The 15,991-nt window shown below is 34.9% G+C and overlaps 1 protein-coding gene across 5 annotated transcripts in view; it reads right to left on the bottom strand.

Annotated features, from left to right (window-relative positions):
- Positions 1-15,991, bottom strand: part of LOC143232587 (uncharacterized) — a 69,396-nt gene that overhangs the window by 20,097 nt on the left and 33,308 nt on the right. For all 5 annotated transcript variants that reach the window (XM_076468193.1, XM_076468192.1, XM_076468195.1 and 2 more), the window contains 3 exons: positions 15,401-15,498; positions 10,180-10,303; positions 422-509 (listed from right to left, as the gene is read on the bottom strand). In XM_076468193.1, the coding sequence (XP_076324308.1) occupies positions 422-509; positions 10,180-10,303; positions 15,401-15,498 (310 nt within the window). The remainder of the gene's footprint in view (positions 1-421; positions 510-10,179; positions 10,304-15,400; positions 15,499-15,991) is intronic.

Raw genomic sequence — 15,991 nt, forward strand, 5'->3', positions numbered from 1 at the left:
ATATTTTTAACTTTGATCAATCTTTATCATCATATAATATTTTAATTATTTGTTTATGAAAAGGCAAAATATACAATCAAGTTTTTTTCATATTGGTATTGCTAATAATAATAATGTTAAATATTATTAGGTACCTTTCTGTTAAAAGTTATTTCAATTTAACATTAAAAGGTTGTGGGTTTTAACTCAAGATTATATTGGAAGATAATAAATTATCAATATTAACTTAGAAATACCTTTTTCCAAAAACAAGTTTAACATTAACATTTTATAAACATTGCATATATTTTTTTAAAAATATCTACTTTCTTAAAGTGACCCAACCTTTACTTAAATTTACTCTTGATTCAAGAATGATCAAAATTGCAAGTAAATACAAATACAGGCATCACTTCTTTAATTTTTACTAAACTGATACAACCTTTGCAGGAGTCATTTTGATTCCATAAAGTTCACAGCGTCTAGCAGTTTCCAGCAAGTTTATGTCAGCTTCACTTGGTGATTGTCCTCTGTTATTAAATTTCAATGATTCTTAGCATGAGAAAAGATCACTAGATAAATACAGTAAGAACAAGAAGCCAGAACCTTTCTAAACATCTACACAGAAGTAAAAGAAATGATCAAAGATAAAATATGAGTGAAAGATGTATAATTGATATTAACCAGTTCATGTCTAGATGAACACATTACATTAACTTTCAGTAAAAGTAAACAAAGAGTTAAAGTGAAAATGTATTTCCAATAATTCCTCTGCTGACACTTATATCTATTCCTCAACCTTTACTTTGCCCATTTAAGAATTGGTCTCACTTGCTCCAGTCTTTTACAACACATTTAAATGCCCTTTGCAATTTCTGACCTTGTAACATCAATGACCATCTTATCTTGGTACTGTACATAAGCACTTTTTCAAGACTTACTAATACAGGCTCTTGGTGGAGAAGAATGGTAAGATGGTGTCAGCAGAGGTAAGTATTAATGGAAACACATTTTTAGTTTAGGAAAATGTTAACTTCAAAAACATACTTATCTTCTGACACTTAGAGCTAGAATTCCACATGAGAAGGTGGAGGGGCCAGTTAGGGGCATTAGCCATACAAAAGCATCTGTATGGAACAAGAGTGTACAAAGATAAAAAATGGTTCACAAGTGAGAAAACTGCACTATATCATGCACATGCATGTTCTTTACACAGAAGCTGTAGAGGGAATTCTGCGCACAACTACCAAACCACAACAAACCATGGCATAGCCCACCCAGTCACCTGATTTCGAACCACCTGTATAAATAGGAATGGAAGGATGGTTCGAAAGATGCTCAGGAAACGACAGACAGTATTTCCAATTGGGAGTGTCTGCTTTTCTCAGATTACTTAAAGACAGGTCACATTTGGGGACTGTAATAATCCATGGTGACATGGGCTGACCAGTGGATACAGCAATGTTATCCAAGGACAGACCCAATTCATCCAACTGTGCCTGGATATGAAGACCAAAAGGAGCAATGGTAGATCATCTGTTTTAAAAAGTACGGCCCATGAGGAACGAAAACACAACCCCAGGTGAAATGCTTTGGTAAGGAACGATGTTTCGAAGCATACAATAAAGACAGTTGCAAACGGCAGAGGTGCAAAGAAGATTCATGAGACTCTGTATATAAGCTCTGAACTGGGGAAGTGTGGAAAGCCCCTGTGCAGAGCCAAAGTCCTTAATGATGAATGGGCTAAAGCATCTTTAAGGCCGAGGTCCTGACAGAGCCATAGACCAGTGATCCATAAATTAGTTTCAATACATCTTTAGCATAGAACATCAATCTGCCCCCCAGGTGGTGGAAGAGAGGACACGGATGTTCAGTGCTCTTGTATATTTGACCTATAGCTGCTTCATGTGTGGTATGAAGGTCAGCTTATGGTCAAAGATAAGCCCTAAGAACTTTGTCTCAGGGACTACAGGCAGCACAACTTCACCAACATGGAGTTCAAAATCAAAATGAATACCACGTTGGCGGTGGAGGTGCATGCAAATGGTTTTAGAGAGAGAGAAGTTAAAGCCGTTTGCTGTGGTCCACTTCAGTAATCGACTGAGGGCAGTCTGTAACTGCTACTCAATATATATCATGTTCAACGACTGACACGAGATGTGAAAGTCATCGACATAGAGTCTGTTTGCAACAGTAAGAGAGAGTTGTTCAGTGATGACATTAATTTTTATACTGAAAAGTGTGACACTCAAAACACAGCCCTGAGAAACTCCAAGTTCCTGTAGAAAAGAACAGGAAAGTGTTGAACCCACACAAACTCGAAATTGCCTGTCCATTTCAAAATGCCATACCTACATGTTGTATCACGTACCTTCTCAATGTTAAAGAACATTGACACAAGATGTTGTTGTTTGGGAAAGGCTTTTCTGATTGATGTTTCAAGTCGAATCAGGTGGTCCATGGCGGAATGTTGTCATTGGAACCCACACTGGGTGGGTGAGAGGAGGTTGTTTGATTCAAGGAACCAAAAAAGACAAGCATTAACCATCCTCTCTAAGGTCTTACAGATAAAGCTCGTCAAAGCAATTTGATGGTAGGATTAGAGAAAGGTAGAACAATAGCTTGACAAAAGGCACCAGGAAGAACATTCTCCTGCCAGGTCTGGTTAAAAAAGTCAAATGAATAGCAAGAGAAGCAGGAGATAGCACAGCATTTCATAATGTACATCATCAAGTCTGACCGATTTTGAGTTCCACCAGTGTAAAGGGATGGGACGATTATTGCATTAGATACAATAAGCTCAAAAGGAAAGACGTGATCACTCTGCCCAAGTCTTGATGGCTAAAAAGGTGGAGGAAGAAACAGAAATGCTAGATACCCAACAAAAGCTTTCACCTACAGTATCGGCAATGCTCTGAGTATCAGCTCCTTCTTGACTATCAGATAGCAAGATCGAGAGGGTGACAGAATTACATTTCCCACTGACCTTTCGAATCTTGTCCCATATGACTTTGGAACTGGTGGTAAAAAATATGCTCGTTTATAACTTAATCCAAGAGTCCTTCTGGCTTTGATGTCTTACCCACTGAGCATGTACATAGGCCTGCTGGAAAGAGATGCAGTGCAAGAGTGTGGGATACCTACGAAAAGTATCCCAGACCAATTTTTGAGCCTTTTGTGTCATGTGGCAGGCAGGATATCACCATGGATAAGGATATCGTGGAGAACATGTTGAGGTTTTAGAAATACATTGAGCAGCTGCCTGTACAATACCATCAGTTTCTGCTGCCACACAGTCGTCTATGATGGTTTACAGAAGATGGCAGGACTGAGTTCTGCGAGAGCAGTGAAAGAGGGCCTGTTTGCTTGATCCAGATTTTACCAGGGCATAAGGTTCAGGTGGCATCGACCAAGACCAGTCTCTCTCAAAATTATAGAAAAATGATCACTGCCTCATGGATTTTTGTCAACCCTACATGAAAAGTGGGAAAATAGTGAAGGGGAGCAAACTAAGAGATCAATAGCAGTAAAGGACAGACTAGGTACATGAAAATAAGTATTAGAACCACTATTTTAGAGAGAAAGGTTGTGATCAGAGAGCATATGCTTTATGGAGCAACCAATCCCATAGCATCAGAAGTTCCCCAGAGGGGATGTTGTCCATTAAAGTCTCCCAGGATTAAAAAGGGAGATGGCAACTGTTCAATGAGATCATCAAGAGCTTGTTGATCACAGGTCTCTCCAGGCAACAGGAAGAGAGAACAAACAGTGATGGTATGACCCAAGGAAACACAGATGGCTATGGCCTCCAAGGGTGTGCAATTGGCAAAGAAAGGGTGGGCACATGCTGATCAATCAACAGCGCCACCATTTTATGTACTCATCCATCACACAGCCTGCTATTTCTGTATTAAGAAAACTGCCGAAAGGTGACTGTATCAGCAGGTTTCAAAAATGTTTCCTGTGAGAAAAGACATACAGGATGGTAGGAAGCAATCAGTGCTTTGATGTCATTGAGATTAAAACATTAATATTGACAGTTTCATTGTATCAAGGTGGTCATTTTTATTTGTATGTAGACAAATTAGGTGGAAAGCCCTTCTGTTTATGGCCACACCTTTTCTCTTTATTGTCTTTATTCAAGGGAAGTCTGTAGACCTCCATGGATCCTGCCTTGGGTCAATTGGGCAGGTTTTTGCTGTTGGAAGAGAATTCCAGCAACTGAGGACATGAACAAATGATCATTTTGCATCTTGGGGTGGGAGAAGATGCACCTGAAGACATGCCTGTAACCAGAACCAAAGGAAGTGGATCTTGGGGCTTGCTGGAATGTATGTTAAGGACAGAGATGGGTGTTGAAGTTGATTCATCAAATTTCTTAACCATGGAGGTCAAAAGACTTTTCATTTGGTTTGAGAACGATTTTTTGGAAGCACAGAGAGATCCATCTGCACTCCCACTGTAGTTGTGGAATAAAGTGCAGCAGCATACATCCAAGATGAAGTGTTGGACAGCAACTTTCGAGCCTCAGGGTAAATTATTTTTTGAATCATTTTCAAATGCTGCAACTCTTTTTCTTCCAACCATTTATGGCAAGAACAAAAGTAAGATGGATGAGAGCCATTGCAATTGATGCAATGAGGATCTTTTTCACACTCGTATGCATTGTGGTACTTGCAACCACAATGAGCATACATCAAGAAACCACAACATGATGTCTTCAAGTGACCGAACCGCTGACACTGGAAACATCTGAGAAGGTTTGGAATGTATGGCCGTAGCTTGTAATTAAAATAACCTGCCTTGATGGTGGCGGGTGGACACGAATCTGATGAGATGAGACTCTTAGGTATTTTTTTTATCTGTAAAGAAAGTTTGAAATAAGTAACAAAAATATTTGCAAATCCAACCCAAAATAAATGGGGATAAATCTTGGGGAACCAAAGAATCCAATGAATAAAGAGAGTCGAGGATCATCACCTTGAAAGAAATTAGTGAGAACCACATAGTGCCTCAGGGATCTGACAAGACATAACAAATGATCAGAGTTTGATTATTTATAGAAGGTTAGAAATGACTGGCAAAAGAATTGATGAGGATTTATCCCCTCCCTGGCTGCTTGAAACTTAAGAAGAAAGGAAATAACAGGGTATAGCAGGACCAAAGTGGAGTGATAAGGTCCTATTCATATGTAGTGCAAACAGCTTCAATGTATGATATTTATATGCCAGCAGCAACAAAAATACCCATTAACCATATCATGATACTGCATGGATCAAAGGCCATGTCATCGTGTTTGTTAACGTACTTTCAAAATTTTATTGAATTACTATTTTATGAATATATGTCAATGTTTGTTATCAAACAGAAGATTATAACTCAAATTTTAGTATTATATATACTAGTTAATTTCTTCATTTAAAAGTATAAATCAAAACAACACACCTGAACATCAATTTTGTGTGTATCATGATATGTTGAATGCAACACTGGTTCAAATTAGATGCCTGGAGACTCAAATTACTAATACTGACTGGCTGAAAGATAAAATAAGAGCCTCATATCTTTCATATAAACTGAGATATTGCTTATGTACTGAATCAAACACCTACCACATCTTTTTGTTTTTGGAAATGATACACTTATTTCAATATATGACATATAAATAACCAATCAAAAGCTCAAAAAGACCCACAATCAGTTTTTGGTCATTTTAAAGTGTTTGGAACCTATCTCATTCTTTCAGACTAAAATTTCGTATTTTTAGACAAAATAATAAGCTTTGTAATATATTAAGCCTAATACATTATAGTGAAATTCTATAGTATTAGTACAGTTATTTATGAATTTTTGGTTATTTCAAATGTGTACATAAAATATAAAGAAAATTATTTTGTTTCATATCCCCAACATGTGAAATTTGAAAAGGCTAAGCAACCTACGGCAAAAAGGAAACAAAGACAAAGGTTGTTATGACTAGAAGATATAATTGCTTGCTACACTTATCCATTTACTGTTCTGTGGTTTAAGAACTTGTTTATAAATAGTATTAATCTATACATGCACATAATGCATAATAATTGTAATACAATTGTATTTTACCTAATCCACTAAAGTACAGTCAAAATAGGTCACTTTTTTATTATTGAATATGGTAACATAACTGAACGTGCACCTTGTCAGCACAAGTTCTATAATGTCAGCCAGGCACAACTGGAAGGACAATTTAACAAAAATAATATACACTGTTGGCCAAAATCTTAAGGCCAATGAACATAAAGAAAAAAATATGCATTTTGCATTGTTAGACTCAACCACTTATTTGAGTAGGGCTTTGAAAGATGAAAATGAGAAATGGGAAAATAAAAATAAAAAAACGTTTTTAGCATTTAATAGGGAAAATGTGTACACTATGAAATTAGCCAAAATATTAGCTGGTCAGAAGTTTAAGACCATACCAAAAAGAAGTCCTAAACAGGGTAGGAAATGCCCAACAAGAGGTCTCAGTAGCAAGTTGTACGGCCATCATTGCAAATAACTTCAAACATTCACTTTGGCATGGTCGATATAAGCATTTATAGTGTTCACATTTTCCCTATTAAATGCTAAAAAGTATCAAAAGTTATAGTGTAAATGTTTAACTCATTTATATTATACCAAGCGTACTGAGAAAGGGTTAAGGGAAGTGTGATACATGGTACAGAAGCTAAAAGCTTGAATGGATGTCAATACTAAGCAAGCATGTAATACCACTTTAATATCTAAATGGGGAAAAATGATGAAACAAATGTGGAAAGTTGAATAGTATGGAAGAGTAAAAAAACATTCCAATGTTGAAAATAATGAAATACATTTGACAAAGCTGTCATACATAAAATAACAGGAGACTAGGCTAGACCCAAGTCAAAAAATAGTGTATATGTTTGGGTGAAGAGGGTTCAAACTCCTTGTGAGGCAGATACAAGTAACATTATTAGTTAAACCTCAAGGAACTGGGGAAAGTTTGGGTTTAGAATGTTGGATCGGGGTTGACTTAACAGATAGCCAAAGAGGGAGATGGAAATGTGGACCCTCTTGAATATGCTGTAGAAGAGAAAACCATGGTTAGGTCAGCTAACCTCAGGCTTCGAAGAGCTCTCAAATAGAGGATCAGATCACAGCCAGAACTCTTGGTAGCAGAAAACTGGGGGAAAGGAATAGAGGTTCAATCCTGTTCAATCTGGACTAAATAAATCTATTGCCAAAGACTGAGGATGAGGTAATGAGGACTAAAATGTCTGTAATTGAGTGTTAAAACTGACAAATGTATTAATAATTAGCAATCTGAACTGAAAAAAAAATCCAATCAGAAAACCTTGCAATGAAGAATCCAATCAGCCCGTAAAACCGATTGGGCTGAGACAAGTGACCTGCTATGAAATTCATCACTCCAGGAAAATGACAAGCCAAGAGGCTGATATGATGGTAGTGAGCCCCTTAGAGAAATAACCCCAGTTCAAAAACAAAGGTCCCAAGAATGTGTGCTTTTATGACAGGAAAATTAAGAGACCATAGCAGAAATAATGGAAAGAATCATGATAATATTCCACTACAACAGATCTAGACCTTAAACCATTGCCTGTTGAGGAGTGAGAAGTTTAAAATTATTGATGTGGAAGGAAGATTCATTTTCCATCCATACACCCTGGAATTCTTGGCTGCCAATATATGTACCTCATGCCTGAAGTGAGGCACCTGTGAAAGGATAAAACTTGGGTTATAGGGATGGTACAGAAACACTGATGATAATGTTTGACTGATCCAACTACTACTCAAGAACTAAGATACAGCTCTTGATGGAGACTGGATGATCCAGTAAATTGGAATTCCTAATTCACTGGTTGTGTAATGATCACTAGAAAAATTGCATGTGCATGTTCAACCTGAAAAAATAAGAGATTCTAGAGATGCCCACATCCCAAAAAAAGGCAGAACTATCCACTAAAGTACAAGTCTGACTATCTATTCCATAGCCTGAACTCAGACTGGAGATGGGTACACCCAACTTGAAACATGTGAAAAAACTTGTATAATCCTGCAGGAAACATATGGTGCAGAGTAGATCCATGAACAGCAGAAACTGACCTCTGTGCACAAAACATAAGTAATATCAAGAAGAATTCACTAGAAATGTATCAGCAATATTGAATTTGGTCATCCACAGACCAGGTGAAGAATGCCAACTTAGGTTGAGAAAAGGATTTCATTGTGAACCTAGGAGGATCAATGAATTGGTTGAGACAAGAAAGATCAATGATCATCCACCAGTCTCCTGTTGTCTTGGGTGGAAGAAATCAATGAAAATAAAATCCTGGAAGAGTGGGATTGACTCTCACAACCAATCCCATGATCAATAACTCACTGATAGCCTGGAAATGAATATTCAAACTCCACTAATCAGTTGGGGTGAATATACCACAGGTTGAGACAATAATGAAGGTAGAGAAGTGAACAGAAGGATCAACCCGAATGCCAGAATCTGAAATAATCATGGCTCTGCTGTGAAGGAATACAATCAATCATAATAACCTTACTTACAGAACCCACCCACTGGGGATAGACACCAACACTATTGGTGACAGTTGGCCTCAAGGGAAGAGCCTTGAAACTAAGGGTGAAATATCAGTATTCATAAAGTGTGGAACATAATCCAGCATTTGAGAAACATGAGGCATAGTTGCACCCTGACTACCAGTAGGAGCCAAAGAAAGTCTAGAATTCAACAACAACAAGGGAAGAAGGAAAAGGTAACATCAGTTCATGATTTCACCTCCTCTGGGATCCCAATAAACATCAAGAGATGAAGAAAAGAAGGGTTATAGCAGGTAGAAGAACTCACTCCAACAAGGTATCTACTCAATAAATCCCAACAACATACAAATGCTGGTGAGAAGTGAAGGTCAAACAAATATATGAAATTGTGAGCTGTTCAAAGTGACCACATGGTCCAGTCTAGAACCCTGTATATCCAAAAGCAAATTTAGTCTGTGTAATCAAAATATACATCCATCTGGTGATAGTAGTCCAAAGCATACAAACAGACAAATGAGAGTACAATGCATATCTATTCCATCATATATTAAAACAGTAAATCATCCAGTCTGAACCAGCAATATCATGCATAGAAGGAAAAACTATGTAGTCTTCCCTGACCTTTCTGCCATAAAAGAAGGAACAGACTTAATGGCAACTAAGGAAAGCCCCAAATTCTCACACAGTAGCTAATTGAAGAAAAAGAGCAGGAGGTGAGTGATCAAAATTGGCCACATGAGAATCTTTTGTTTTCAGCACCTTACTTTACTAAAAGTTCAACTTCCTCCAGAATGTCCCATATCATCAAGAAAAACAGCTCCAGAACTCCCAGGAGGAACATCTCCATCTCGCAATATATCAAGTCATAGACAGCCTCAAATAAAAGTGACTCCCCACCCATAGAGAGACATTAGTTAACAGAGGAGGAAAAAAGGAGATTTGATAAGTCTCCATGCTGACAATAATAACATGGGAATTCATGCCTGAAGTGTTCCAATTTCTTTTTTCTTTTCTTTTTGTTTTTAGAAAATTCCCAATGCAATGCCAAAATTACAATTCAAAACATAAAAAAGCACATCAAAGAAAATTGTGATCAATGCTATGTCAAAAAAAAAAAAAAAGTGGTTACATTATCTGAGTGAGGTGCTTATATTTAGTACCAGGACAGAGGATACACAGACATAGGTGGAGTGTCACAAGGTCAAAACCTACCAAGAGCAATTAAGTGGGGTATAAAAGACTGAAGCAAGACCAATGTTTGGATGGGCAAAGTGCAGTTCAAGGAATAACTATCAGTGCCAGTTGATGGTAAGTATGTTTTGGAAGACAAGATACAAGATATAAGTGGATACTGTTTAAAATCATAGGGATATAAGTGAATACATTATATTATACAACAGAGTATCAAATTTCAGATAAGGTGTAAAAAGAAAATTTACAATATTTGTCATATTATGAGAGTGAAAGTAGTAGATGGATTTAGAAGAAATTACAAAACAAGTAAGGAAAAAAAAAACTTATGGTTCACTTTAAGAGTTACAATTAATAGTGTGTGAAAAGATATTTTCCATGTAGTAAGTGAAATCACACAGGGTTAATCAAAAAAAAAATCTCAACAATTTAGCATACACATGTTTCTTGTGGTTCTCCATGATTTTTCTTTCCAGTTCATCATTTTGATATGGTACAAACTTGAATGAAGATAAATACGTGTGGTCAGGGTACTCCTCCACATTGTAATCTCCACAGTCAGCTAGATATAAACGAGTTAATGAAATCAAACCAAAATTACACAGCAGAGAATATTCTTTGAGCTATAGTAATAGACAGAGAAGCTCTAACATTAAATAATAATTTACAAATGTTCAGCTAAAAACTGCATGGTTGACAAAAAAGTTAATGTAATTAAGATGATGAATAAACAAACAAAATGTGGAAAATAATTTTTTTACCTCTTCAAATTTGGAACTTTAGAAGGCTGTATTATAAAAGTAACATCATCTACTTTTCAAAATATAGTTATGTAAAAATATAAATAGTAATATTGACTTGTTTCTGAAAATTAAAGCCTGTAGAAAAAAAACCAAAAACTTGCATTTTCAATTTTTGAGACATATAAGATACATTTTGTGTGTGTGCTTGAAGAATGCAGTGAAAAAGCAATAATAATATCATATTTCAACTTCACACTACAAAATAAACATCAAATGTTTTGGAAACTATATCCAACTTCCTATTAGATGAAAAAGATATATTGTTTAGTGATATATTTTAAACCTAGTATATTCAGCACTGACCCTCTTACATTACAGTTTTTACAGGTATATAAACTAGTCAATACACTAAAATAAAATTATGTACAATTTACACAATCTTTTACATTATCCATGCTTGAATAAAACAGTCATACATAATTATACTAACATAATTATATCATAACACCATATCTACCATGACACAAAATGTCATACTTCTAGTTGCCATTTCTATCCTTAACTGTAGACAGCTGAACCCAAAACTTGTCAACATTCAACTGAAGGACAGTTTCTAAGAAAGCATCAATTTGATAATTCAAATATTGCCCTTCCAACTTGTCAATAGTGTCGTGCTCATGTGTATTGACAAGGACAGGATACCTGTCTGTGAAGAAGCATAGAGAAGAGAAATCTTTGCTAAACTTTCAGTTTAGAATCAGCAACCTCTGTGTGAATCAGAAGTTCATCATTTAGAGGGAAATGTTTCATGATGTAATTTGTAGCTGCAATATAGTATTTCTTGACACTGATGTACAAGCTGATCAGGTCCAGGTCCTTTTCATATTTAACAATGTATTCCTTGGCAGCATTTCCAATAGAAACTGCCTCATCAGATTTGTGTAATGATTCGTTGTTGTAGTCAAGTTCAGTGATGTTGCCTTCAAGATATTCTAGCTTGATGTATCTGACAAGTATATTTTTAACTTGTGTAATCAGAGTTCTATGCATAATGTGGATGCAAGGTTCTTCTCTTTGCAATATCAAATTGGCTTGCTCAAATAGAGGAATTGCAGACTGAAGAAAAAGACAAAATAACAAGTTCATTTTGTTGTCCAAAAAAACTGTTAACTTATCTAACTCACTCTGCGCACGAATAACTTTTCTTGGTTACTTCCTTGCTAGCTTTCGTTTTCTTCTCTTTTTTCATTGATTGTCTCTTCTTTAGTTCAAGGTCAGACTGCCTAAACATATATTGAGTTATATCAAATGTTTCTTTGTTTGCTTTTGGAGACTGTTGTCTTGTGTCCTTGTGTGGCTGGGAGGGTGTCTTCACAGTGAAAATACTTCTTCAATGGCTTTCACATGTCCAATATTCTGTTGAGGCACACCCCAAGTGATAGCCATCTTGTGTTAACAAGTTGTAGAATTTTTCTTGTTTCTTTGTCATACAATCCTTGAAACTCTTTGAAATGTTGTTTTCTGCTAGCACTTTTGTCCAGAAAATAGTAGATATCTATCAATATATCAGAAACTTGGCAGGACAGTTCTCTGGAAGCTTTCTGGGCAGCAATATTCATGAGGTGACAGGCACAGCCCATGAAGTAAATGCTAGGCTGTCGTCTTTAGATGTGTCCCATCACACCTTTACCAAAACCAGACATAATTGAGGCATTGTCTGAAGAAAAACCAAGAAAGTTTTCCCATGGAATTTTCCTTTTTTTCATTTCATGGTCCAAAAGCTTGAAAATATTCTCTCCCGTTGAAGCTTCTTTACATTCCACCATTGTCAAAAGAGAACAAACAATTTTTCCAAGCAAAGGGTCAAGATATCGTACAACCACTGGATATTTTGAGTCATTCATGTCTGTGGATCCATCTGTGGCTAAACTGTAAACACTGTTAGTAAGTATGCTTGAAATCATTTTGTCATCTTCACAACCCAACATTTGTACAATGGCTGTAGTTTTGGTTCTAGCACAGCCATATTTTTTCGCTATATCAGAGTCTGGGAACATATTTCTGAATAGATGTCCTGCATGATCGGCTACAGCTAGGGATAAATTATGAGCAATGATGAATTGTGGGAACATCACTTCTGCATTTATGGTTTCATATTCTGAATTCTTAGTCATAAATGTTGTTATCTGCATCGTTTTTGTCTTCGCCTCAGCCTTTTGTTGGTGAGATGCCGATTTTGTATGTCTGGAACAATCGTTTATCCTGCCATGCGTCACAGAAAAATCGATGTGACAAACTGTACAAAACGCATGACTGTTAATAACTTTTGATGCAATGACTGGATATTTTGCACTATACTCTTTCCTAAATTTTTGATTCACAGAAACAAGACAATCTGGTGAATGAGGCCTCTTTTTTCCATCTTGTGAATGATCGCATTGGTGTTTCTATGCCGCTTAGAAAATGAGAAATACCCATCTACGCTGAGCGCTGATTGGCTGACAAGCACTGATGACGTAACTATGGATTCCCCCACGTACCCAGTATGGAAAAGCACCACACTCAAATTATTGGTAGACATTGGAGATACAAATATTTTTCATTATTTCAAGCATAAACATGATTATTGCAAGTAGCCATTTGGACTATGTCTTTTATTTATTATCAAAATTTATTTGTGTCTCACTAGAAATTTTCTTTTTACCCCTTTCAAGCCCTGGGGGAACAATTTATCACTTTATTCTATAGGCCTATATAATATATAATAATTTGGGAGTTGCAACAAGTCGTAATATTTGTCTGTATGAGCATATAGTCGTAATGTATACACCAAAATCGTAATGATTATGCTCAAATCATAATGGTTGGCATCTCAGGAAATGTCACTTGTTGCATTATACAGACATACATAAATGAATGTTAGTTCTTAAGGTAATTTTACCTTTTTGTTTGTTGTTGTTGTTTGAATTTAATGCAAAGCTACACAGGAGATACCTGCACTAGCCGTAGTGTAAGATTAGTGGAAAGGCAGCTAGCTAGTCATGCTCACCCTTTCAGTCATGTGGGCACAATAATGTGACACTCAATCTCACTATTCACTGATAAAAGATTAACCCACGAGTTTACAGTGAGTAGTTACAACTAGCAGCTCTCCCTCTAGTCTTTCACTATTAAATAAGGGATGGCTGGTGCAGATAGTGTTCATATATCTTTACATGAATTTCAAAACACACTAATACCGTGTAACTACAATAGTGAGCAACATACTAACGGGTTTTGTTGCTTAATGACTTGATTAATGTTGAAAATGGCATAAATATCAGTAAAAGTGGACAATTACTGTACTTCAAAAGCTACAAATACCCAAACATTTTCTCACCTAACAGCAACAGTACTTAAATATGTTGGTAATAAAAATACAGATAATTAATTAATTTCTGCCCATTTTCTAGATGTATTTCACTTACACTAATCAATAAATTGAAACATACTTATATGTTTAGATAATTCTTTACATTCTAGTGTATATCACCTTGCTTCCATGTATAATAATCTAACGTTTGTTATTTATGATTTGTTTAACCTTTTTTTTATTTATGATTTAACCCTATAATTCTTTTAATTTATGATTTGTTTAACCCTCTAATGTTTATTTGTTAATTGTTTAACCCTTTAATGTTTTATTTATGATTTGTTTAACCCTCTATTTTTTTATTTATGATTTGTTTAATCCTCTAGTATTTTTCATTCGTTTAACCCTCTAGTATTTTTCACTCATTTATTTAACCCTCTGTTTATTTACAATTTGTTTAACACTCTTGTATTTTTCAGTTATGATTTTTTAACCTCCTAATATTTTTTATGATTTGTTTAACCCTTTTTGCATTGCATTCCTGATGTGTTCTACTGCAGCACACTCATTGGTAAGCTACGTGGATCTTTGGAGGAAAAAACTGACTTGTATGTATTTTTGTAAACACTGACATTATTTTCCTTTAAAGTTAGTTTCATTAATATTATAGACTATAATGTCAACATAATTTTTGCCATTATAGTTAAATTTTTACTCTTATGAAGATTAGCTTAACTAAGTTAAATCTCCTAATTTTATGGAACCTCAGTGAGTTTTATTAATATCATATAGCAATTTATAATGTTTTGTGCTTCTTTTCAGTTTGTCATACAGAACCGACTTCATTAATTTATATGCTACATTTTACTCGTGGTCATATCATTAACTTACTTAATAAATAAGTAATACCATACTTAAATCCCAGACAACCATGAATATTATTGTTCACATATTTGAATAAATCAGTAAATAAACTTTGCTGTAATTACATAAAATTTTGATTTTCCATATCATATTTTTTATGTTTGAATTAACCAACGATTGATAATAAATCAAATTCCAGGACTATTATTTAATTGTGAAATTTAATATTTAGCACCACAACTAGGTTGAAATTTCTTTAAGAATCTTTTCAATGTTGTTTTCTGACATTAAGTATAAGACATTTTAGCTAGCAAATTCTGAAAAATAAATAATTTTTAACTAACTTTAAATATTACAAGATACATATATATAACTTTAACTAGTCTGACTACATATCTACCAGTGCTAAAACTGATATTTTACCTTTTACACATATACTGTATTGAAATTCATTGAATTATTGCTACAACTACTAGCATGAAAAAATAAAAATTTTGAATTTCTGGATAAATCAATGTTACCCCTGGTATAATAAACACTACAAACATCATAAATAATTGATTTATATAGTACTTTAAAAATAATTTAATTTTAGCTTTGGCCATGTATATATATAGACAAAGATATAGTATCTCACATATTATATATTTGATATTTAATACATTGCACAAGTGTAACAAAAACCAAGGCATTTTCTCACCTTGAACAATATAAGAAGCAATTAGTGCAGCTGTGTTGTCATTACACTGCAAAGCTCCTTCAGCAAGGTCTTGCTTGATTTGGAGACTAAAAAGGTACCTTTTACACAGGATAAAGACAACATTAAGAAATTTATTACGAAGTACCACATGCACAACAAGAGAGCATATTTTTTCAATAAATTACCACAGTGGTTGCCCAGCTGACTTGTAGATATTCCAGATCTTACTTTCCATACTCACAATTCAAAGGATTAATTAATGACACTCATGAAAATTAAAAGCACAAAATAATTTTGGTAAAATATTTACTATCATTTATGAAGAGAAAGTAAAAGAAATAAATTAATTTTATTATTTCACTGATACTAGATTTACAGAGAATGCAAAGCAAAAACTTGTTAAAAGAGAGTAAATCATTAATTTTAATGTGATATTACTTGGTTGTTCTAACTATGTAAAACTCTTTTTTTTAATTATGCATATTTTAAAAGTTTCTTGTACTTTTACATGTGTTTCAATGATATTAAACTAGTTTATATTCTGTGACATACATAAAGCCTTATCACCTATGACTTATAGCAGACTAAATA

This window comes from Tachypleus tridentatus, chromosome 11 (assembly GCF_004210375.1).
Source record: "Tachypleus tridentatus isolate NWPU-2018 chromosome 11, ASM421037v1, whole genome shotgun sequence".
NCBI classification, from domain to species: domain Eukaryota; kingdom Metazoa; phylum Arthropoda; class Merostomata; order Xiphosura; family Limulidae; genus Tachypleus; species Tachypleus tridentatus.